General features: G+C 40.2%; 1 protein-coding gene across 1 annotated transcript in view; it reads right to left on the reverse strand.

Moving 5' to 3' along the window:
- The window catches only part of ppp3ccb (protein phosphatase 3, catalytic subunit, gamma isozyme, b), a 50,824-nt gene that overhangs the window by 22,998 nt on the left and 2,228 nt on the right, over positions 1–25,598 (reverse strand). Inside the window, 4 exon segments of the mRNA XM_022219948.2 lie at positions 3,951–4,062; positions 10,234–10,289; positions 10,292–10,357; positions 11,661–11,857. Of these exon segments, the coding sequence (XP_022075640.2) occupies positions 3,951–4,062; positions 10,234–10,289; positions 10,292–10,357; positions 11,661–11,688 (262 nt within the window). The 5' untranslated portion in view covers positions 11,689–11,857.

Here is a 25,598-nt window from a genome sequence, read left to right on the forward strand (position 1 = left end):
TAGTACTGATACACAGTCTGTAGTACTGATACACAGCCTGTAGTACTGATACACAGCCTGTAGTGCTGATACACAGTCTGTAGTGCTGACACACAGCCTGTAGTGCTAATACTCAGCCTGCAGCGCTAATACTCAGCCTGCAGCGCTAATACTCAGCCTGCAGCGCTAATACTCAGCCTGTAGCGCTAACACACCCTGCAGCGCTAACACTCAGCCTTTAGCGCTACACAGCCTGCAGCGCTAACACTCAGCCTGCAGCGCTAACACTCAGCCTGCAGCGCTAACACTCAGCCTGCAGCGCTAACACTCAGCCTGTAGTGCTAATACTCAGTCTGTAGTACTAATACACAGCCTGCAGCGCTAACACTCAGCCTGCAGCGCTAATACTCAGCCTGCAGCGCTAATACTCAGCCTGCAGCGCTAACACACAGCCTGCAGCGCTAACACTCAGCCTGTAGCGCTAACACTCAGCCTGTAGCGCTAACACTCAGCCTGTAGTACTAATACACAGCCTGCAGCGCAAACACTCAGCCTGTAGTACTAATACACAGCCTGTAGCGCTAACACTCAGCCTGCAGCGCTAATACTCAGCCTGCAGCGCTAACACTCAGCCTGCAGCGCTAACACTCAGCCTGCAGCGCTAACACTCAGCCTGCAGCGCTAACACTCAGCCTGCAGCGCTAACACTCAGCCTGCAGCGCTAATACACAGCCTGTAGCGCTAATACTCAGCCTGCAGTGCTAACACACAGTCTGTAGTGCTAACACTCAGCCTGCAGCGCTAATACTCAGCCTGCAGTGCTAATACTCAGCCTGCAGCGCTAATACACAGCCTGCAGCGCTAATACTCAGCCTGCAGTGCTAATACTCAGCCTGCAGCGCTAATACTCAGCCTGCAGCGCTAATACTCAGCCTGCAGCGCTAATACACAGCCTGTAGCGCTAACACTCAGCCTGCAGCGCTAACACTCAGCCTGCAGCGCTAACACTCAGCCTGCAGCGCTAATACACAGCCTACAGCGCTAATACACAGCCTGCAGCGCTAATACTCAGCCTGCAGCGCTAATACTCAGCCTGCAGCGCTAATATTCAGCCTGCAGCGCTAATACACAGCCTGTAGCACTAACACTCAGCCTGCAGCGCTAACACTCAGCCTGCAGCGCTAACACTCAGCCTGCAGCGCTAATACTCAGCCTGCAGCGCTAATATTCAGCCTGCAGCGCTAATACACAGCCTGTAGCACTAACACTCAGCCTGCAGCGCTAACACTCAGCCTGCAGCGCTAACACTCAGCCTGCAGCGCTAACACTCAGCCTGCAGCGCTAACACTCAGCCTGCAGCGCTAACACTCAGCCTGCAGCGCTAACACTCAGCCTGCAGCGCTAACACTCAGCCTGCAGCGCTAACACTCAGCCTGCAGCGCTAACACTCAGCCTGCAGCGCTAATACTCAGCCTGCAGCGCTAATACTCAGCCTGCAGCGCTAATACACAGCCTGTAGCGCTAACACTCAGCCTGCAGCGCTAACACTCAGCCTGCAGCGCTAATACACAGCCTGCAGCGCTAATACACAGCCTGCAGCGCTAATACTCAGCCTGCAGCGCTAATACTCAGCCTGCAGTGCTAACACTCAGCCTGCAGCGCTAACACTCAGCCTGTAGTACTAATACACAGCCCTGCAGCGCTAACACTCAGCCTGTAGTACTAATACACAGCCTGTAGCGCTAACACTCAGCCTGCAGTGCTAATACTCAGCCTGCAGCGCTAATACACAGCCTGTAGCGCTAACACTCAGCCTGCAGCGCTAACACTCAGCCTGCAGCGCTAACACTCAGCCTGCAGCGCTAACATTCAGCCTGCAGCGCTAACACTCAGCCTGCAGCGCTAATACTCAGCCTACAGCGCTAATACACAGCCTGCAGCGCTAATACTCAGCCTGCAGCGCTAATACTCAGCCTGCAGCGCTAATATTCAGCCTGCAGCGCTAATACACAGCCTGTAGCGCTAACACTCAGCCTGTAGCGCTAACACTCAGCCTGCAGCGCTAACACTCAGCCTGCAGCGCTAATACTCAGCCTGCAGCGCTAAAACACAGCCTGCAGCGCTAACACTCAGCCTGTAGCGCTAACACTCAGCCTGTAGTACTAATACACAGCCTGCAGCGCTAACACTCAGCCTGTAGTACTAATACACAGCCTGTAGCGCTAACACTCAGCCTGCAGTACTAATACACAGCCTGCAGTGCTAATACTCAGCCTGCAGCGCTAATACTCAGCCTGCAGCGCTAATACTCAGCCTGTAGCGCTAATACTCAGTCTGTAGTGCTAACACTCAGCCTGCAGCGCTAACACTCAGCCTGCAGCGCTAACACTCAGCCTGCAGCGCTAATACACAGCCTGCAGCGCTAATACTCAGCCTGCAGTGCTAATACTCAGCCTGCAGTGCTAATACTCAGCCTGCAGTGCTAATACTCAGCCTGCAGCGCTAATACACAGCCTGTAGCGCTAACACTCAGCCTGCAGCGCTAACACTCAGCCTGCAGCGCTAATACTCAGCCTACAGCGCTAATACACAGCCTGCAGCGCTAATACTCAGCCTGCAGCGCTAATACTCAGCCTGCAGCGCTAATACTCAGCCTGCAGTGCTAACACTCAGCCTGTAGCGCTAACACTCAGCCTGTAGTACTAATACACAGCCTGCAGCGCTAACACTCAGCCTGTAGTACTAATACACAGCCTGTAGCGCTAACACTCAGCCTGCAGTGCTAATACTCAGCCTGCAGCGCTAATACACAGCCTGCAGCGCTAACACTCAGCCTGCAGCGCTAACACTCAGCCTGCAGCGCTAACACTCAGCCTGCAGCGCTAATACACAGCCTGCAGCGCTAATACTCAGCCTGCAGCGCTAATACTCAGCCTGCAGCGCTAATACTCAGCCTGCAGTGCTAATACTCAGCCTGCAGCGCTAATACACAGCCTGTAGTGCTAACACTCAGCCTGTAGCGCTAACACTCAGCCTGCAGCGCTAATACTCAGCCTGCAGTGCTAATACTCAGCCTGCAGCGCTAATACACAGCCTGCAGCGCTAATACACAGCCTGCAGTGCTAATACTCAGCCTGCAGTGCTAATACTCAGCCTGCAGCGCTAATACACAGCCTGTAGTGCTAACACTCAGCTTGTAGTGCTAACACTCAGCCTGTAGTGCTAACACTCAGCCTGCAGCGCTAACACTCAGCCTGTAGTGCTAATACTCAGCCTGTAGTGCTAACACACAGCCTGCAGCGCTAACACACAGCCTGCAGCGCTAACACACAGCCTGCAGCGCTAATACTCAGCCTGCAGCGCTAATACTCAGCCTGCAGCGCTAATACTCAGCCTGCAGCGCTAATACACAGCCTGTAGTGCTAACACTCAGCCTGTAGTGCTAACACTCAGCCTGCAGCGCTAACACTCAGCCTGTAGTACTAATACACAGCCTGTAGTGCTAACACTCAGCCTGTAGTGCTAACACTCAGCCTGCAGCGCTAACACTCAGCCTGTAGTACTAATACACAGCCTGCAGCGCTAACACTCAGCCTGCAGCGCTAATACTCAGCCTGCAGCGCTAATACTCAGCCTGCAGCGCTAATACTCAGCCTGCAGTACTAATACACAGCCTGCAGTACTAATACTCAGCCTGCAGTACTAATACACAGCCTGTAGTACTAATACACAGCCTGTAGTGCTAACACACAGCCTGCAGCGCTAACACTCAGCCTGCAGCGCTAATACTCAGCCTGCAGCGCTAATACTCAGCCTGCAGCGCTAATACTCAGCCTGCAGTACTAATACACAGCCTGCAGTACTAATACTCAGCCTGCAGTACTAATACACAGCCTGTAGTACTAATACACAGCCTGTAGTGCTAACACTCAGCCTGCAGCGCTAACACTCAGCGGTCAGGGTTAGCTTACACTCCTGTTTGAAGGTGAAGTACTCTGTGAGATGTCGGCACTCGTGGTTGCCTCTGAGCAGGAACAAGGTGTTGGGATGGTTGATCTTCAGTGCCCACAGGTAGAGTACACACTGTACAACACAACACAGGAACAATGTTAGAAATACACAGAAAATACACAGTTTATCTGAGGGTACTTCCTGACTAAATTCAGTTCAGTGTTGGCTCTTTTAGCTTCACTTTTGGTCTCCTCCACCTCCTTTTGGAAAAGTTTTGAGTCATTTATGATAAATTTTAAGACGCTTTGGACCATTTTTTGAGTCATAATGGACTTTTTTCCCCACAGTTCAGATGGTAACAGTTAGAATATTTACTCTTGTTGCTGTTTTGACACAACAGAATTATTCATTTAGAGTTTGCTCCTTTTAGCTCCGTTTTTGGTCTCCACCTAATTTCGGACACATCTGGAGACATCTTGACCAAATTGTAGGTCACTTTTGACATCTTTTATTGGTCATTTTTGAACATTTTCTGACAGTGACAGCAGAAACTACTAATATTTCACGCTGTTATACAACAACATCAGTGTTTATGTGGAGTCGTGTTCATTTCCCAGTGATTCTAAGTCCACTGTTTGCTCCATTTCTGGTCTCCTCCACCTCACTGTGGAAAAGTCTGACTCATTTTGAATACATTTAAAGACATTTTGGACCATTTTGTGAGTCAACGTGGACATTTTTTCACAGTACAGACAATAACAGCTGAAACTACTTGCTCTCTTTTCGCTCCACTTTTGGTCTCCTCCAATGTTTCAGGTAATTTTTAGACATTTTTCTGGTAGTTTTGAGTTCTTTTGAACCAAATTTGAGTAATCTTGGACAAGTTCTGAATAATTTGTACAACTGTCGAGTGATGCTGGACAGGTTTTAAGACATTTGGATGAATTGTGAGTCACAAATATGGAAACAAATGAAAAAACTGTAAATAGATGAATATCGATGGTATCTGTGGACACTTGAAAACATGTTGGACGTGTTGATTCCAGCTTCTGTGGGTCATTTTAGACTAATCAGAGTCATCTTTTACAGGTTGTAGGTCAGTTTGGAGATATTTAGAGTTCTTTTGAACAGATTTTGAGCAATCTTGGATCCATATTTGGGAGAATTTTCAAGTCTTTGCATAATTGTTGAGTCATTTTTGACAAGTTTGAAGTCTTTTGGAAGGATTTTGAGTCATCTTGAACAGGGTCTAATTAATTTTAGACAAATGTTCAGACATTTTTAACAAATTCTGAGTCACTTTTGGACAAGTTTTGAATTCTTTTGAACAGATTTTGAGTAATCTTGGACACGTTGGGTAGATTTGGAGTCATTTGGGACAAATTTTCAAGTCATTTTGTCTAATGTTGAGTCATTTTAGACACGTTTTAAGCTATTTGGACAGATTTTGAGTCATCTTGAACAGGTTCGAGGTAAATCTGGATACATTTTGAGACATTTTAGCAAATTTCTGGTCATTCTGAAAAAAGTTTTGAATTCTTTTGAACCATTTTGAGTAAATACTGGACAAGTTCTGAGTCAATTTGGGAGAATTGTCAAATAATTTGCACAACTTGCTGAGTCATCCTGGACAGGTTTTAAGACATTTGGACGAATTCTGAGTCACAAATATGGAAACAAATAAACATCGATAGTATCTGTGGGACACTTGAAAACCTGTTGATTCCAGCTTTTGTGGCTCATTTTAGACAAATCTGAGTCATCTTCTATAGGTTGCAGGTCACTTTGGGTACATTTTGAGTTCTTTTGAACAGATTTTGAGCAATATTGGACACGGATTTGGGAGAATTTTCAGGTCTTTGCATAATTGTTGAGTCATACTGGATAAATTCTGATTTTAGTTGCTCTTTGTTGCCTCATGTTTCATCAGTGTGAGCTGTGAAGGGTCCAGAGCCACGTTTGCTCCCTCAGTTTTGTCCTGAAGGCTGAAGCTGCGGCCTGTCAGACTAAACTGAGGGCATTCACTTCCTAAACCAGTAAGCAGCACAGATTACATTGGAAGCTGCTGCTCTCATATCTGTTTTCAGGTCAGCGTACACGGGCAGGTCTGACAGATTAATTATTTAATCACGCAGGGATTTAGTCGATGTGATTATTGATCGCAGCGAGCCGAAGCCTGCAGCCCTGAAAGCTCTGCAGCGTCAGAATGAGAGAAAAGGATCGGAGCAAACAGCAAACGGCGGCTTTTACTTCTAAACACACCTGCTGTTGCTTTCAGCTGCCAGTCAGCCTCTCAGACCACCTGGTTCATCTGATTCTGCTCTTTTCTGAAGGCGCCCACTAAGATCAGACCAGCTGTTCACCAACTGATCACACAGAACAACGGCCTGAGCGCTGTGTGTTCTGCAGGCAGGGTTGTGTAACGCTGCTGCTGTTTGTCGAGCTGATAGAGTGAAGCTTTGTGTCACTCAGATGTCTCATGATCATCACAGAGAGACGTTTGGTATCAGAGATGTGACTCCAGATCAGTTAGAAAACACAGAAACAACCGCAAACAGACAAAAAAACCAACACAAAGAGACAAAACAACCACAAAGAGACACAAAATCAACACAAAGAGAAACTAAATTACCATAAAGAGACACAAAATCAACACAAAGAGACTCAAAAAACCTAAGAGACACAAACAACCTCAAAAAGACACAAAATAACCACAAAGAGACACAAACCAAAAACAAAGAGACACAAAACAACCACAAAGAGATACAAAAAACCCAAGAGACACAAACAACCGCAAAAAAGACACAAAACTACCACAAAGAGACGCAAAACGACCACAAAGAGACAACAAAACAACCACAAAGAGATGCAAAATCACCACAAAGAGACACAAAACAACCTCAAAGAGACACAAAACAACCTCAAAGAGACACAAAACAATCACAAAGAGACACAAAACGACCACAAAGAGAACTTCTGAGTCTGAAACTGGACCAAAGATCTCTGATGGAGCTTCAACATGTTCAGTAATTCATAGAAACGTCCACTGACCACAGCAGCAGCCAATAGAAACGTCCCACTGACCACAGCAGCAGCCAATAGAAACGTTCGCAGCAGCAGAGACTTCCTGCCAGTCGTCCGTCACATTGTTTGTAAATGGGACACAGCTAGAGGCAACAACGAGGAGCGTGCACGTATGTTACCACGTCTAATGTATGTGTGTGTGTGTGTGTGTGCGTGAGAGCGTGCACGTGGAACCAGCAGCGTGCACGTGGAGCCAGCAGCGTGCTTCTCATTTCCTACGACTATTTAAAGATGCTGGACTGTGAAGCTCCAAATGTCAAATCAGTGTTTTTACAGGTCAACAAGTTTCTGAGGAGCGACAACCAGACACACAGCAGACACAAGACAGACACACAACAGACACCAGCGCTCGATTTAGACGGTCGCCAGGTCGCCGCGAGCGCTGGGAATGATAGGAGGTTGATGACATCACACAAAGTGGCTGCCTCCATGAAGAAAACATGATAGTCGGTTCAGCTCGATCGAGCGCTCGATTTGGACGGTCACCAGGTCGCCATTTGGGACTAAAAATGTCGGCAAATGGCGACCTGGCGACCGTCCAAATCTGTGGTCGCCAGGTCGCCATTTGCGACGTTTTTAGTCCCAAATGGTGACAGTCTAAATCGAACGCTGGACACACACAGTTCATCTGCACCCGACTGCTGTGATATAACTCAGTTTATAGACCCACATCATGGTTTTAACTGCACAGACCTGCAGAGTTACTGGTTAAAAGACAAAAAAAGCCCCAAAAACACACAAAATCATTTTAAAAATACATAAAACAACACAGTGGACATCCTCAGAGACACTAAATTACGAAAAAAAAGACACTGAATTACTCTACAATGACCACAGAGACACAAAAATACATGCAAAATGTCCACAACCACACATTAAATGAACAAAAACACAGAAAACGACAAGAAATTACCATAAAAAGTGACAAAATTAAGAACAGAGACACAAAACAACCACAGAGAAACACAACCACAAAGAGACGCAAAACAACAACAGAGAAACACAAAAAAAACACAAAGAGACACAAAACAACCAGAAAGAGACATAAAACAACCACAGAGAGACACAACAACCACAAAGAGACGCAAAACAACAACAGAGAAACACAAAAAAACCACAAAGACACAAAACAACCAGAAAGAGACACAAACACAACAGAGAACACAAAACAATCAGAAAGAGACACAAAACAACAGAGAAACACAAAACAACCACAAAGACGCAAAATAACCACAGAAACACAAAACAACCACAAAGAGACACAAAACGACCACAAAGAGACACAAACAACCACAAAGAGACACACAACAACCACAAAGAGACGCAAAATAACAACAGAGAACACAAAAAAAAACACAAAGAGACACAAAACAACCAGAAAGAGACACAAAACGACCACAAAGAGACACAAAACGACCACAAAGAGACACAAAACAACCACAAAGAGACACAAAACAACCACAAAGAGACACAAAACAACCACAAAGAGACACACAACAACAACAGAGAAACACAAAAAAAACACAAAGAGACACAAAACAACCAGAAAGAGACACAAAACGACCACAAAGAGACACAAAACGACCACAAGAGACACAAAACGACCACAAAGAGACACACAACAACCACAAAGAGACGCAAAACACAACAGAGAAACACAAAAAAAAACACAAAGAGACACAAAACAACCAGAAAGAGACACAAAACAAACCACAAGACACACAACAACCACAACGAGACGCCAAAACAACAACAGAGAAACACAAAAAACCACAAAGACACAAAACAACCAGAAAGAGACACAAAACAACAACAGAGAAACACAAAACACCACAAAGACGCAAAATAACCACAGAAACACAAAACAACCACAAGAGACACAAAACGACCACAAAGAGAACACAATGACCACAAAGAGACACAAAACAACCAGAAAGAGACGCAAAACAACACAAGAGACACAAAACACCACAAAGAGACACAAACAAACCAGAAGAGACGCAAAACAACCACAAAGAGACACAAAACGACCACAAAGAGACACAAAACAATCACAAAGAGACACAAAACGACCACAAAAGACACAAAACGACCACAAAGAGACACAAAAGGACCACAAAGAGACACAAACAACCAAAAGCAAAAGAGACGAAACACAAAACAACCACAAAGAGACACAAAACGACCACAAAGAGACACAAAAGGACCACAAAGAGACGCAAAACAACCACAAAGAGAGACACTAAACGACCACAAAGAGACACAAAACGACACAAAGAGACACAAAACAATCACAAAGAGACACAAACGACCACAAAGAGACACAAAACGACCACAAAGAGACACAAAAAAAAAAAAAAAAAAAAACAAAAAAAAAAAAAAAAAAAAAAAAAAAAAAAAAAAAAAAAAAAAAAAAAAAAAAAAAAAAAAAAAAAAAAAAAAAAAAAAAAAAAAAAAAAAAAAAAAAAAAAAAAAAAAAAAAAAAAAAAAAAAAAAAAAAAAAAAAAAAAAAAAAAAAAAAAAAAAAAAAAAAAAAAAAAAAAAAAAAAAAAAAAAAAAAAAAAAAAAAAAAAAAAAAAAATAAAAAAAAAAAAACAAAAAAAAAAAAACCAAAGAGACACAAAACGACCACAAAGAGACACAAAAGGACCACAAAGAGACGCAAAACAACCACAAAGAGACACAAAAGGACCACAAAGAGACGCAAAACAACCACAAAGAGACACAAAAGGACCACAAAGAGACGCAAAACAACCACAAAGAGACACTAAACGACCACAAAGAGACACAAAACGACCACAAAGAGACACAAAACAACCAGAAAGAGACGCAAAACAACAAACAGAGAAACACAAAATTACCACAAAGAGACACAAAACGATCACAAAGAGACACAAAACAACCACAAAGAGACACAAAAGGACCACAAAGAGACACAAAAGGACCACAAAGAGACACAAAAGGACCACAAAGAGACACACAACAAACCAGAAAGAGATGCAAAACAACAACAGAGAAATACAAAACAACCACAAAGAGACACAAAACAACAAAATGCTTGAATTTCTTCCCCCGTCTCCACCAGGTTAACAATGATGACAGACTACTATTATTGTGTTGATTTTTTTCACAGGACCAGCTGGTTGTAGTGGGTCGGTGTTGTTCAGATCGTAACCCCGGCAGACACACAACCCCCCCGGCAGACACACACAGACCCACCTCGATGCTGAAGTAGCCTCGGTCACGTAGTCGCCCCAGGAACAGATACCTGGTGGAGCTGGAGAACCTCCAACCTCAAACAGCTTCATCAGGTCGAAGAACTGACCGTGGACGTCACCACACACTGCAGACACACACACACACACAGATCAGCTGGAAAACGATGACAAGTTGAGGATGTCAGAACTGAAGCTGAAGGGAAACGGATCTGATCAGATTATTATTATTAATTAGTAACAGAGAAAAGAGATCAACTGTGTCAACAAGCAAACTACTCCAAGATGGAAAAGAACTGACACTTGTTTTACAGATAAACAATCATTTTGGAATAATCACCAAAGGAAATTAATTACACGTCAACTCCACAAAAAGAAACAAAAATAATAAATTAAAATGTAAAAAAATCTGAACAATGTCAAGTTAATAATTTACTGTATTAACTGTGTTTAAAACTGAAAAAATCCCCACTGTTTCACAGATATTAGCCTTTTTAACAGAAGAACTACAGAAGAATACTGGTTTAACCCTCCTGTTGTCCTCATTTACAGGCCTCAAAAAAATATTGTCTCCTTGTATGAAAAAAAAAAATCAGAAAAAATTCCCCAAATTTGTGAAATTTGCAAACCTTCAGGAAGAAAATTCCAATAATTCCATCGGTTTCTTTTAAAGGTTTTATTTAAAAATAAATCCCCCAAATTTGGCAAAAAAAATTCTTGTAAATATTTTCAAAAAATGAGGAAAATCTTCCAAAAAAATCCTAAAATATCTAAAGTGATTCCATTTATATCAGTAAAAGTTCTAATATTTTCTTTAAGAACATTTACAAATGTTCTGGATTTTGGTGATTTTATTCTGAATGTTCTTAAAAAAAACTAACATTTTTTGCACTAAAAAATGTTTCAAAGATTCCCAAAAATGTTGAAAACGTGGACATCAGAAGTTTCACTGTTGAAATCTATTTTTTCCCACATTTTCAAACTTTAAAACGGGTCACTTTGACCTACAAGACGTTCAGCCAGTGTTAATATCAGACTGGAGCACATTTTACAGATATTGTGGTTAGTTCAAAGATTTTTACATTTTTAAACGTTCTTTTTGGCATCTCCACTTCAGATTTTAACTGATTTATTCATTTATTTACAGTTGTAACGAGCAGACAAGGAGGGAACAATTTAATCTGTTTTACTTCCACCTCTATCAGCGCAGCGATGAATGAATATTTCATCTTTTTGTGGTTCTATCCTGTAAAGTGTGGATGAATCTGAGCCCAGGTTTGTTCTTCACTGTACATTAAAACTACTTCTGTTTTCATGACTAGTTCACCTGTGGGTGAGTTTTTCATTAACCTGAAAACCATCCGAGCTGATGAGGTCAGGTCAGAGCCAATCACTGCCTCCAGGTGTGGGAGCCTCCAGGTGTGTTCCTACCTGTGATGGGAGCCTCCACCTCCAGCATACACTTCTCCTGCCTCAGGATTCCAGCTCCCTCGTTGATGATCCTCAGAGCCGCCTCCTCCTCCAGACGCCCCTCCTTCACCAGGTGGGCCTTCAGGACCTCCACGCTGGGCCTCCCGTCCACGTACAGGTCCTTCACCGAGAGCCGAGTCCCAGGAGGTAGGGCACCGCTGAGGAGGACGAGGATCCCGGTTAGATACCCACAAACCACTGATAAGCTCTGATGAACTGATGAACTCTGACCCACTCAATGATGAACCCTCTGATAAACGCAGATCTCAGGATGATGAAACTGTTCATCACAGAGACAAAGATGACGTCTTTAAAAACACTTTAGTATTCACCCACCAGTCAGAGATAAATTCAACTATTATCATCATTCATCAGTTTGAAAACCGGATAAACTGGAGTCATTTAGCCGTCAACAGTTTAGATGGTTTGATCAGTTCAGAATCTATAAACCTGAACAATACTAACGAACATCTTAGGTCTGACTTTCAGCTTCTTCCATCAGCGTCGTTTCTTTCTACCACCATCGACCTGCTGAGTGACGATGGAAACCAGCAGGAACCACAACTGTGACTAGTGCTTACATCTGCTGGTCTATCTCCTCAGACTTTAAGTGAACAGTTTTCACATCTCTCAAGCATCAAGGTGAAGGCTTTTTAGTTTTTCTGAGCTGTGATGTTTCCATGGTTACTGAGGTTTGGTTTGAAGGACAGAATTATTAGAAACGCTTTGAAACAGAAAACGTCCTCAGCGAGGACACAAAAAACTGATCCTAGTTCAGATTCTGCAGACGAACGGATTCAGAGAAAGGTTGTTTGACATATTTTTGTGGTGGTTTGTGTCATTTTGTGTCTATTTTTGGTCATTTAGCATATTTTGTGTTGTTTTGTGTACATTTTCTATTGTTTTCTATCTTCTTTGGTCATTTAGCATACTTTTGTGGTTGTTCTGTGTATCTTTTTTATGTTTTGTGTCTCCTTTTGGTGGTTTTGTGGTTGTTTGTGTCATACTGTAGTCCTTTTGCGTCTCTTTTTGGTGTTTTGTGTCTCTTTTTTGGTGGTTTTGCATATTTTGTGGTTGTTTGTGTATCTTTTTATTGTTTGTGTCTCCTTTTGGTGGTTTGTGTCTTTTTGGTGGTTTTGTGGTGTTTTTTGTCATACTGTAGTCCTTTGTGTCTCTTTTTGGTGGTTTTGCATATTTTGTGTTGTTTTGTGTATCTTTTTTATTGTTTGTGTCTCCTTTTGGTGGTTTTGTGTCTTTTTGGTGGTTTTGTGGTGTTTTGTGTCATACTGTAGTCCTTTTGTGTCTCTTTTTGGTGGCTTTGTGTCTCTTTTTGGTGGTTTGCATATTTTGTGGTAGTTTTGTGTCTGTAACCCCACAAAGTGAACATACTCTGAGATCTACTGCAGGTATCATCACAAAGCTCTCTGTAAAGTACTAAACTGCAGAAAAACGAGCCCTGTGAACTGAAGCTTCCCTAAAACCAAGTCTCTGCAGCTCAAACTGATCATTTCATCTCTAACTTAAATCTGCAGCTGTAATTTACGTGTTGACTGAATGTTGGATAAGTCTAACGTGTAAATCATTTCAGGTTGACTTCCTTCAGGGTGTTTCTCAGTGATTTACAGGAGAAATTCAGCTGCTGGCGGCGTGTCTAGGCTTGACCCGAACACAAAGACCGACTGTTTGGCCTCCGGAGGAAACTCAGCCGAGGCTCAGATTCACCAGAAGTCGATTAAAACGCTGCCGAATCCACGACACGCCCTGTGTTCAACCAGACGCTCTGATCAGGACGAATGTGACCTGCAGGAAACGTTTCAGAGCGAAGCTTCTTTACCTGAATAGTTTCAGGTTTAAAGTTAGAATTAGAGTCGATACTGAAAGACACAAGGAATTCTAAAACCTCAGCTCTAATCAACACTGATCAATAAAATACGTCCAAGTATTGATTCAGGATCCACAGATATACAGGAATCATTATAGAGTCACAGAAACAAGCCTGGAGGTGTTTTCTGATGCAGTAAAAACAAAGATAGAGACAACACAACAAGATGAAGAATCACACTAAATCACTACAAAAAGACACAAATCACCAGAAAAAGGACCAATTCACCCAAAAAAGAAGAAAAATCTCAACAAAAAGCACAAAATTACTACAAAGAGACGGATTTACCGCTAATAAGGCAGAAACTCACCATAAAGACAAAGTAACCATAAAAAGATCCAAACTCTACCACAAAAGACGCAACATTAGCATGACACAAAATCACCATTTAAAGATATAAAAATCACCAGTTAGACGTAGAATCACCATTTAAAGACGTATAATCACAATTAAAGATATAAAATCACTATTTAAAGATGTACATCACCATTTAAAGACATAAAATCATCACTAAAGAACTGTGAGTTCAGAGGAATGAGTAAACACCAGATCCTGAATCCAGTGACTTGATGAGAAATGACAGAAACTTTCTGTTTCTATCTTTCAGATTGGAAGTCAGTCTCTGTGTTTCTGTCTCTGGTCTACTTTAACCAAACCAGGTCGCTCCATCCGGCCAATCACAGCGCCTCTTACTGAACTGGTTCATCGGCTCACTAACCACAGGAAGTGGGTATTTAAATAGAGATGAGGTTTGTCCCTGCAGGCCACCGTACAGCTGCCAGACAGGCAAATGGAAGACAAGGGGTTCTGGTGGCAGCAGAAACAAACATCTGGTCCAACGCCTTTGAATACTCTAGCTATTATAGAGAGTAAACCTCATTAAATATTAGAGATAAACCTCACTAAATATTAGAGAATAAACCTCATTAAATATTAGAGAATGAACCTCATTAAATATTAGAGAATGAACCTCATTAAATATTAGAGAATGAACCCTCATTATATACTCTAGTTATTATAGAGAGTAAACCTCATTAAATATTAGAGAAATAAACCTCATTAAATATTAGAGAATAAACCTCATTAAATATTAGAGAATAAACCTCATTAAATATTAGAGAATAAACCTCATTAAATATTAGAGAATGAACCTCATTAAATATTAGAGAATGAACCTCATTAATATTAGAGAATGAACCTCATTATATACTCTAGTTATTATAGAGAGTAAACCTCATTAAATAGAGAGTAAACCTCATTAAATAGAGAGTAAACCTCATTAAATAGAGAATAAACCTCATTAAATACTCTCTTATCAGAGGATAAGAAGAAATGTGTCCTCCAAAGTGACTAAATAATACAAATTAATCAACAGTTCTTCAAAATAAGAGCTTTTCTGTGTTTTGTGGTTGTTTTCTGTCTTCTAGCTGTAATTTGTTGTCCCTGTGTTCATTTGTGTCTTTTTTTGTGGTTTTGCGTCACTTCCTGGTCATTTTGTGTCTTTTTTTGTGGTTTTGCGTCACTTCCTGGTCATTTTGGTCTTTTTTTGTGGTTTTGCGTCACTTCCTGGTCCTTTTGTGTCTTTTTTGTGGTTTTGCGTCACTTCCTGGTCATTTTGGTTCTTTTTGTGGTTTTGCGTCACTTCCTGGTCCTTTTGTGTCTTTTTGTGGTTTTGCGTCACTTCCTGGTCATTTTGGTTCTTTTTGTGGTTTTGCGTCACTTCCTGTCCTTTTGTGTCTTTTTTGTGGTTTGCGTCACTTCCTGGTTATTTTGGTTCTTTTTGTGGTTTTGCGTCACTTCCTGGTCATTTTGGTTCTTTTTGTGGTTTTGCGTCACTTCCTGGTCCTTTTGTGTCTTTTTTTGTGGTTTTGCGTCACTTCCTGGTCATTTTGGGTCTTTTACTTGTGGTTTTGCGTCACTTCCTGGTCATTTTGGGTCTTTTACTTGTGGTTTTGCGTCACTTCCTGGTCATTTGGTTCTTTTTGTGGTTTTGCGTCACTTCCTGGTCATTTGTGTCTTTTTTGTGGTTTTGCATCACTTCTTGGTCGTTTTGGGTTTTTTGTGGTTTTTGCATCACTTCCTGGTCCTTTTGTGTCTTTTTTGTGGTTTTGCATCACTTCCTGGTCCTTTTGTGTCTTTTTTTGTGGTTTTGCGTCACTTCCTGGTCATTTGGGTCTTTTTTTGTGGTTTTGCGTCACTTCCTGGTCCTTTTGTGTCTTTTTTTGTGGTTTTGCATCACTTCCTGGTCATTCTGGTTCTTTTTGTGGTTTGCGTCACTTCCTGGTCCTTTTGTGTCTTTTTTGTGGTTTTGCGTCACTTCCTGGTCATTTTGTGTCTTTTTTTGTGGTTTTGCGTCACTTCCTGGTCATTTGGGTCTTTTTGTGGTTTTGCGTCACTTCCTGGTCCTTTTGTGTCTTTTTTGTGGTTTTGCGTCACTTCCTGGTCATTTTGGTTCTTTTTGTGGTTTTGCGTCACTTCCTGGTCCTTTGTGTCTTTTTTTGTGGTTTTGCGTCACTTCCTGGTCATTTTGGTTCTTTTTGTGGTTTTGCGTCACTTCCTGGTCTTTGTGTCTTTTTTTGTGGTTTTGCGTCACTTCCTGGTCATTTTGGTTCTTTTTGTGGTTTTGCGTCACTTCCTGGTCATTTTGGTTCTTTTTGTGGTTTTGCGTCACTTCCTGGTCCTTTTGTGTCTTTTTGTGGTTTTGCGTCACTTCCTGGTCATTTGTGTCTTTTTGTGGTTTGCGTCACTTCCTGGTCCTTTTGTGTCTTTTTTTGTGGTTTTGCGTCACTTCCTGGTCATTTTGTGTCTTTTTTTGTGGTTTTGCGTCACTTCCTGGTCCTTTTGTGTCTTTTTTGTGGTTTGCGTCACTTCCTGGTCATTTTGGTTCTTTTGTGGTTTTGCGTCACTTCCTGGTCCTTTTGTGTCTTTTTTTGTGGTTTTGCGTCACTTCCTGGTCATTTTGGGTCTTTACTTGTGGTTTTGCGTCACTTCCTGGTCCTTTTGTGTCTTTTTTGTGTTTTGCGTCACTTCCTGGTCATTTTGGTTCTTTTTGTGGTTTTGCGTCACTTCCTGGTCCTTTTGTGTCTTTTTTGTGGTTTTGCGTCACTTCCTGGTCATTTTGGGTCTTTTTACTTGTGGTTTTGCGTCACTTCCTGGTCATTTTGGGTCTTTTACTTGTGGTTTTGCGTCACTTCCTGGTCCTTTTGTGTCTTTTTTTGTGGTTTTGCGTCACTTCCTGGTCATTTTGGTTCTTTTTGTGGTTTTGCGTCACTTCCTGGTCATTTTGTGTCTTTTTTTGTGGTCTGCCTTCACTTCACTGGTCCTGGTTGGGTCTTTTACTGGTGGTATTTGCGTCACCTTCCTGGTCCTTTGTGTTCTTTTTTTTTGTGGTTTGCGTCACTTCCTGGTCATTGGGTCTTGGTTGTGGTTTTGCGTCACTTCCTGGTCATTTTGGTTCTTTTTGTGGTTTGCGTCACTTCCTGGTCATTTTGGTTCTTTTGTGGTTTTGCGTCACTTCCTGGTCCTTTGTGTCTTTTTTGTGGTTTTGCGTCACTTCCTGGTCATTTTGGTTCTTTTTGTGGTTTTGCGTCACTTCCTGGTCCTTTTGTGCCTTTTTTTGTGGTTTTGCGTCACTTCCTGGTCATTTTGTGTCTTTTTTGTGGTTTGCGTCACTTCCTGGTCATTTGGTTCTTTTGGGTTTTGCGTCACTTCCTGTCCTTGTGTGTCTTTTTTTGTGGTTTTGCGTCCACTTCCTGGTCATTTGTGTCTTTTTTGTGGGTTTGCCGTCACTTCCTGGTCCTTTGTGTCTTTTTTTGTGGTTTTTGCGTCACTTCCTGGTCATTTTGGTTCTTTTTGTGTTTTGCGTCACTTCCTGGTCCTTTTGTGTCTTTTTTTGTGTTTGCGTCACTTCCTGGTCATTTGGTTCTTTTTGTGGTTTTGCGTCCTTCCTGGTCCTTTGTGTCTTTTTTGTGGTTTTGCGTCACTTCCTGGTCATTTTGGGTCTTTACTTGTGGTTTTGCGTCACTTCCTGGTCCTTTGTGTCTTTTTTTGTGTGTTTGCGTCACTCCTGGTCATTTTGGTTCTTTTTGTGTTTTGCATCACTTCCTGGTCCTTTGTGTCTTTTTTGTGGTTTTGCGTCACTTCCTGGTCCTTTTGTGTCTTTTTTGTGGTTTTGCGTCACTCCTGGTCATTTGGGTCTTTACTTGTGGTTTTGCGTCACTTCCTGGTCCTTTGTGTCTTTTTTTGGTTTTGCGTCACTTCCTGGTCATTTTGGTTCTTTTGTGGTTTTGCGTCACTTCCTGGTCCTTTTGTGTTCTTTTTTTGTGGTTTTTGCGTCACTTCCTGGTCATTTGTCTTTTACTTGTGGTTTGCGTCACTTCCTGGTCCTTTGTGTCTTTTTTGTGGTTTGCGTCACTTCCTGGTCATTTTGGTTCTTTTTGTGGTTTTGCGTCACTTCCTGGTCCCTTTTGTGTCTTTATTTTGTGGTTTTGCGTCACTTCCTGGTCATTTGGGTCTTTTTGACTTGTGGTTTTGCCGTCACTTCCTGGTCCTTTGTGTCTGTTTTTGTGGTTTTGCGTCACTTCCTGGTCATTTTGGTCTTTTTGTGGTTTTGCGTCACTTCCTGTCCTTTTGTGTCTTTTTTGTGGTTTGCGTCACTTCCTGGTCATTTTGTGTCTTTTACTTGTGGTTTTGCGTCACTTCCTGGTCATTTTGGGTCTTTTACTTGTGGTTTTGCGTTCACTTCCTGGTCATTTTGGGTCTTTTTCTGTGGTTTTGCCATCACTTCTTGGTTGTTTTGGGGTCTTTTTTGTGGTTTTTGCATCACTTCCTGGTCATTTTGTGTCTTTTTTGTGGTTTTGCATCACTTCCTGGTCATTTTGGTTCTTTTTTGTGGTTTTGCGTCACTTCCTGGTCATTTTGGTGTCTTTTTTGTGTTTTGCATCACTCTTGGTCGTTTGGGTCTTTTTTGTGGTTTTGCATCACTTCCTGGTCCTTTGTGTCTTTTTTTGTGGTTTTGCATCACTTCCTGGTCATTCTGGTTCTTTTTGTGGTTTTGCGTCACGTCCTGTTCATTTTGTGTCTTTTTTTCTGTGGTTTTGCGTCACTTCCTGGTCATTTTGGGTCTTTTACTTGTGGTTTTGCGTCACTTCCTGTTCATTTTGTGTCTTTTTTTCCTGTGGTTTTGCATCACTTCAATCTTTGTATTTCTGCCATAATTTTTTGTGTTCTGTGGAAATTCTGCATTTCTTTAAGGTTGCATTTAGTCTTTTTCAGGTTTTTTGTCTCTTCAAAGTTGCTTTGTGTCTTTTGCTGTACGTGTTTGTCCCTGTGCTCATTCTGCATCTCTCTCAGGTCATTTTGCGTCTGTTTTTGGTGGTTTTGTGGTCATGTTTTGTCTTTTGTAGAATTTTTGTATCTCTCTGTGATCATTTTGCATCCTATTGCGCAAATATTTCATCTCTCTGTGGCTGTTTTGTGTCATTTTAGTCGATTTTCTGTCTCTTTAAGGTTGTTTTGTGTATTTTTGCTGTAACTTTTTGTCCCTGTGGTGATTCTGAATTTCTCTGGGGTCATTTTGCATCTCTTTTTAGTGGTTTTGTGTTTCTTTGTGACCATTTCTTGTCTTCCTGTCAATCATTTCTGTGTCTTTGTGATAATTTTGCATCTCTGACATCTTTTTGTGTCTGTGTAACATAAGTTTGTGTCCCCTTCAGGTCATTTTTCGTTTCTCTGCAGTCAATTTGTGTCTCTGTGATAATTTTGTGTCTCTTTGTCGTTGTTCTGTGTGTTTTTTCTCTTGGCAGCCATTTTTGCGTTTTTTAAACCTAAATGTTGTATTTTTGATGACAATGAGCCGAACAGCTGGAAACCATCAGAAACCATCCATTTATCGCTGCAGGTCTGTTTAAAGCACAAATATGGACTCATTCCACGTTTTATCTCTCTGGAAGCCTCCAACTACACTTCACCTTCATTATTGATCAGTTCCTGCACTAATCGATCAGAAAATGATAAAAATGTGGATCAGAGTTTCCTCCAACGTCTCATTTAGTCCAAAGATCTTCAGTTTAGAAGAAGGAAACCAGAAAATACTCACATTGAAGATGCTCAAATCACACAATTTGAACAAATTTAGTTGAAAAATGACTCAAATATTAAAATAGTTTGTGATGATGGGTTAGCTAAAATCAGGACTTTTGGTTGATTTTTATCTGAGTTTGAGCAAAACAACAAAAACAAAATCACAACCAAAAGACGCAAAACTACCAGAAAAAGATGAAAAGTGGCAGCACAAGCAAACTAAATGACTCCAAAAATGGTACAAATCCCCACAACACACAACTACTATAAAACAAGGAAATTTACCACAAAGAGATGCAAAATCACCAAAAAAAACACAACTGAAAGAATTTGACTGGATCTGTAACCGATAGGTAATTGCAATGTATCCATTTATTTTCTCAATATTTCAAAATAAATTTGTCAAAAAAAAGAAAGAATTTGAAAATCCCAACAGAAACACAAAATTACTATGAAAAGAGGCAAATTAACCACAAAAGAAATCAAATTAAAAACTGTAAAATCTAAAAAAAATATATATATTTTTTTCAATTTAAATAAGCTAAAGCGCATAATTTCTACAGTTAAACTCGATAAAAGATTGAAGCACTGTTTATAAAAATACTGATTTCTGATGTCAGTGTTACTGCAAATTTTAAAAAAGGCAAATTAATATTTTAAAAAATAAGTTTTTACTGGATATTATCTGGAATTTAACAAAACTGGAAAAATCGGTAAAATATTAAAAATATTAAATTTTTTAAAAATATTTAACATTTTTCAATAATTAATCCAGATAATTTTTCTTTCTGTCAAATATCTGATTGAAATATAATAAAAATGGTGAATTTCACTGTAAAATATTGTAAAGGATGAAAACTATTTGAAAAAAGTACAGATTTTAACCACTTTTTAAACCTTTTTTGGTGATTAACGTGTAAATTTACATGTTTCTGTCCTGTATTTGATATTTTATGTAATTTAATAAAACAGAGAAAAATGTGTTAAATAATAGGATTTTTTTTTTAAATACTGTAAAAGAAACTGCAAATTTTTTTTTTTTTTTAATATTTTTGGTCCAGTGGAGGACACAGCTCCACCGTGGGGCCCACACAGGGTCCCAGCACGGAGCTCCACCGTGGGCCCACAGCAGGACACTGAAGCTGCTCCTTTAATCATGAATGAGGACAGAATCATTACACAAAACCGGCCCAACGATTCCATTACATCTGTAACTAAGCTAAGAGGACACACACACACGGACACACACACACGGACACACAGACACACACTGAGCGGTTCTACAGGATGCTGCAGCTCTAAATCAAACTGACTGAACTCTACAACTTGTGAGTGTAATTTAAAACTAAATCAGTTTGTTTCAGTTAAAAGCAACTAAAAGCCACATTCTAACAGCTGGAATCTGTTTTTTGCTTTAAACGGATGAAATAACGAATCAGTTTTCAGCATAAACAATATTTAGTTGCTGCTCTAGCTTCTGCTCCAATCTAAAATTATTTAAATAGAAATGGGACCAAGGCGGTGATCTGAAGTGTTTCTGTGTCATGTGGTTCAGAAAGGTCAAAAACAGTCTGATAAATAAAAACTGACCTCAAAAGACAAAAAAACAACAAGAAAGAGATGAAAACAAGCAAAAAATAACACAAATAACCAGAGAGACACAAAACCACCACAAAGAGACACAAAACAACCACAAAGAGACACAAACAACCACAAAGAGACACAAAACAACCACAACAGAAACAAATCACCAAAAGCTAAACAACCACAAGCAGACGCACAATGACAACAAAGAGACACAAACAGACTGGACTGATAGTAACGATAAACTGATAGCAGCTGCAGCGTTAATGTGAGTTAATCCTGATTTATTTAGTATTTATTATTCTTAAACTGTCACTAACATTAATAAACTAACTAAACATTATTTATTACTAATTAAACGTGTGTTAGGGGCTGCACAGTGGTCTAGTGGTTAGCATTTGGCCTTGCAGCTAGAAGATCCCGGTTCGAATCCTGGCCTGGGCCTGGATCTTTCTGCATGGAGTTTGCATGTTCTCCCTGAGCATGCGTGGGTTTTCTCCAGGTACTTCCGGCTTCCTCCCACAGTCCAAAAATAATGCTGAGGTTAATTGGTTACTCTAAATTGTCTGTAGGTGTGAATGTGAGTGTGATTTGTGTCTGTATATGTAGCCCTGTGACAGACTGGTGACCTGTCCAGGGTGTCCCTGCCTTCACCCGAGTCAGCTGGGATAGACTCCAGCACCCCCCCATGACCCTAGTGAGGATAAAGAGGTGGATAGAGAATGGATGGATGGAATGATGCATGGATGGATGGATGGATGGGATGGATGGATGGATGCATGGAATGGGATGCATGAGTGGATGGATGGGATGCATGATGGATGGATGGATGGATGGGCATGATGCATGATGGATTGGATGGATGCATGGATGGATGCTGATGGATGGATGGAATGGATGCAGTGGATTGATGGATGGATGGATGGGATGGATGGATGATGGATGGATGGATTGATGGATGGATGGATAAACATGTGTTAAAGGATATGTGTGTGTCTAACAGGAAGCTCTGGATCAGATCAATCAGATCATTGATCAGTTAATTGATCAGAGGATCACAAATAACGGCTCAAACTGATCCAACAGGCAGATTTAACAGCCAATCAGCTTTAAGCCCTAATCCTGCCTAATGCTGTCAGCCATCAGACGCCTCCGACACTGACAGACAACCTGAAGACACACAACCCGCCGCAGACACACAACCTGCCGCAGACAACACACCTGCTGCAGACACACAACCTGCAGCTAAAACTTCCACAGAAAATTTAGACCCTCCAGAAAAACGTGGACAAAAATCCTTGATTATGCAAATAAATACGCGGGGGTTTTATGCCGTTTATGTGGGAAATTGTGGAAAGTTGCAAAGTATGCAAATAGTTGTGAAATATGCAAAAAATATGCGCGATCACCTGCTTGCCTGGCCACGGAGTGATGTGTCCTCCTAATCAGACACTGGGACTGCTGTGGGGGTTACTGGACTGACAGCCTGTGCTCTGGGAGGGGGAGAAGCTCACAGCAGCACCTGCTGCTTGTTGAAACAGTAACTGGCAGAATGATCTGAGTTTTTCTATCAGAGTCTCCAAAACGGCAAGAAAAAGTCGCTAGATTTTGTCGCCAGTCGCTTTCAACAAAAAAAGTTGCTAGGACGCTTTAGAAAGTCGCTAGATTTTAGCGAGAAAAGTCGCTAAGTTGGCAACACTGGCGCCGCGCTCCACATCAGCTCGTGCTTCTAGTGTGTGTGTGAATGAAACTGATGACGTCAGGCCCGGGCGTCACATAAAAACTCACAACTCCATTTATATCGGTTATAGTTTTCCTCATTTATGCGGGGAATTGTGAAATCAAGCGGGACCCACATATTTTCTGTTTTTTTCGTGGAAATGTGAGATTCTTGTGGGAATTATGCGCTGTTTTGCGGTGATTTATGGCGGCCTTTTGGGGAAAAATTGACCCCGCATAATCAGCGGCATATTTTGGTGATTAATGCGGGAATTCATGCGATCGGATAATCGCGTTTTTCTGGAGGGTCTAAAAATTGAGCCTCCAGCAGCTTGAATGTGAGAATTTTCAGATTTTTCTACTAAACAGGAAGTGTGTTGGTTTTCTGTCAGACCTTCTGAAGGTTCTTCTGGACCTCAGATCATTTCCGTTTCAATAAACCTTTATTCTGTGACTCCAGAGTCGGTTCCCTCTGGTTCATTCTGACTGATCATTAAAGCACAAACATTTCTGTTCCTGCTGCTGTCAGACCTGACTTCTACAGCAGATTAGTACAATCAATAATCAATCAATCAACAGAGGTCAATTATTACATTAGAAAGGAATTTAAAGTCTAAACTCGGACTGCAGCGCCATTAAATGAGAACATTTTCTGGTTTAATATCTATAGATTTACTCTAAAAAAAATACCAGAAATTTCCCCCGTTTTACTGCAGAACGACTGTAAATGAGCACAAATATTATTTACAGCATTAACAGAAACATTATGACTGTGAAGGACTGAAAATGATAAATTTATACCAAGTTAGTTTATGCAACTACCACAAAAAGATGCAAAACTACTACAGAAAGACACAAAACAACCACAAACTAAATACAAAATGCAGACATCACAAAAAATCTATAAAAACTACTTCAAGAAGACACAAAGTACAACAAAGAGACACCAAGTATCACAGGAAATTAAACTAGTGAAAAAGACACAAAACTACCACTTCAGTGTTCGGTAGGATATGTAATAAAGTCACAGAAAGATAAATATTAATTTCACACAATGACAGTAAACACATGAACCAAAACTGGAAATAAAGTCCAAAAATCTTTAATATCAGACTGTAAAATGATTGAAATCCACTAAAAGTAGAATTATTTTGTTGTTATTTTCACTGTTTCCTAATATTTGAACGTTATTTTCATCCTTCTTTTCCCCAGAATGCTTTATTTAGTGTCTGACTGAATATTTATTGATCATATTTGGGACTTTTCCACACCTTTTGTGGCCTTTTAGACCCAAACATGTGACTGATTGGAGCAGATCACAGTGATTCTCTGGACCTTCTGAGGGCTTTTATTTGAGCTGAAGGAAAGCAGATGTGATTCTCCACACGCTAATAACGAACTCATTTCTTCTTGATTTTACATCCATTAAACCAGCTAAAACCTGACAAACATCCCATATACATCTGGATCGATTTTACTGTTATTTTCTGATTCGTCCAGTTCTGATTTCACACATTTGATGTTTTACAGCCTCACTGTAAAAATATTGAACATGAAATGAAACACTAATGTTCAATAAGATTGGATAAAAACGGAGCAGTTTACCGTCACACACTGAAAAACTAAAACGTTACTAAACAGGTCTGGTTCATTTGGACCATATTCACAGTTTACATTTATTTTTGTTAATTTTTTATTTATTTCATTTCCATGATTTACTGGACGTTGTGAGTAATTTTACAAATAAGAGATATCTGTGAAATAACGGTAAAAGTCATTATTTACCATTTTTCAATCCTTAACACTCATATTAATAATATACAAACTATATAACAGCAATATTTGGATTTTTTGGGTGGTGGTTTTTTGCTGATTTTCAAACAGTATATATTTTTTAATTTTATGGCCAGTTTTATAAAAAAAATTCTCTATTATTTTACTAGACGTCAGTCTGTAAAATAACAATTAATTAGTTATGATTTTTAGATTTTTTTAAAATATAAAATTCAAATAAAAGCAATATTGATATAATTTGTTTTTTATGTTCTGTAATTTACATTCAAATGTCGTGGAAAAAACACAAACAATTTTATTTATTTAGATTTTTATTTGTTCAATTATTTTTCTTAAAGTCAATTTCTTCTGTTAGTTTACAGGATGTCATTTATAATTTAATAAAACTGGAAAATTCTGTAAAATTCTAATAATTATTTCCCATTTAAAATTAATAATAAATAAAATACACATTATAAATAAAGCAGTATTTATATATTTTTATAGTTGTTTGCTGATTTAAATACAGTAAACTGCAAATTTTAAAATGTGAAAACAATTTCCATTTATTAAAATACAACTTTTTACTGTTATTTCAGTTTTGTCCTTTTTTTCCATTTCTTTTATTTTTTTATTTCTATATTATTTTAATTTAACAAAGGCTGAAACAATCTGTAAAATAATTAAAATAATGATTTACCATTTTTTAAATCTGTAATATCATTTTTCTTTTAAATAACAGCAAATCATAGAAAATCTTTTTTTAAATAAAGCTGTGATTTTGAAGTAAAAAATTAATGATCATTTATTAAATACCGATTTATGAATGTATACACTGCGTTTTGTTTTACAATGTAAAT

This window comes from Acanthochromis polyacanthus, chromosome 18 (genome assembly GCF_021347895.1).
Source record: "Acanthochromis polyacanthus isolate Apoly-LR-REF ecotype Palm Island chromosome 18, KAUST_Apoly_ChrSc, whole genome shotgun sequence".
NCBI lineage: Eukaryota > Metazoa > Chordata > Actinopteri > Pomacentridae > Acanthochromis > Acanthochromis polyacanthus.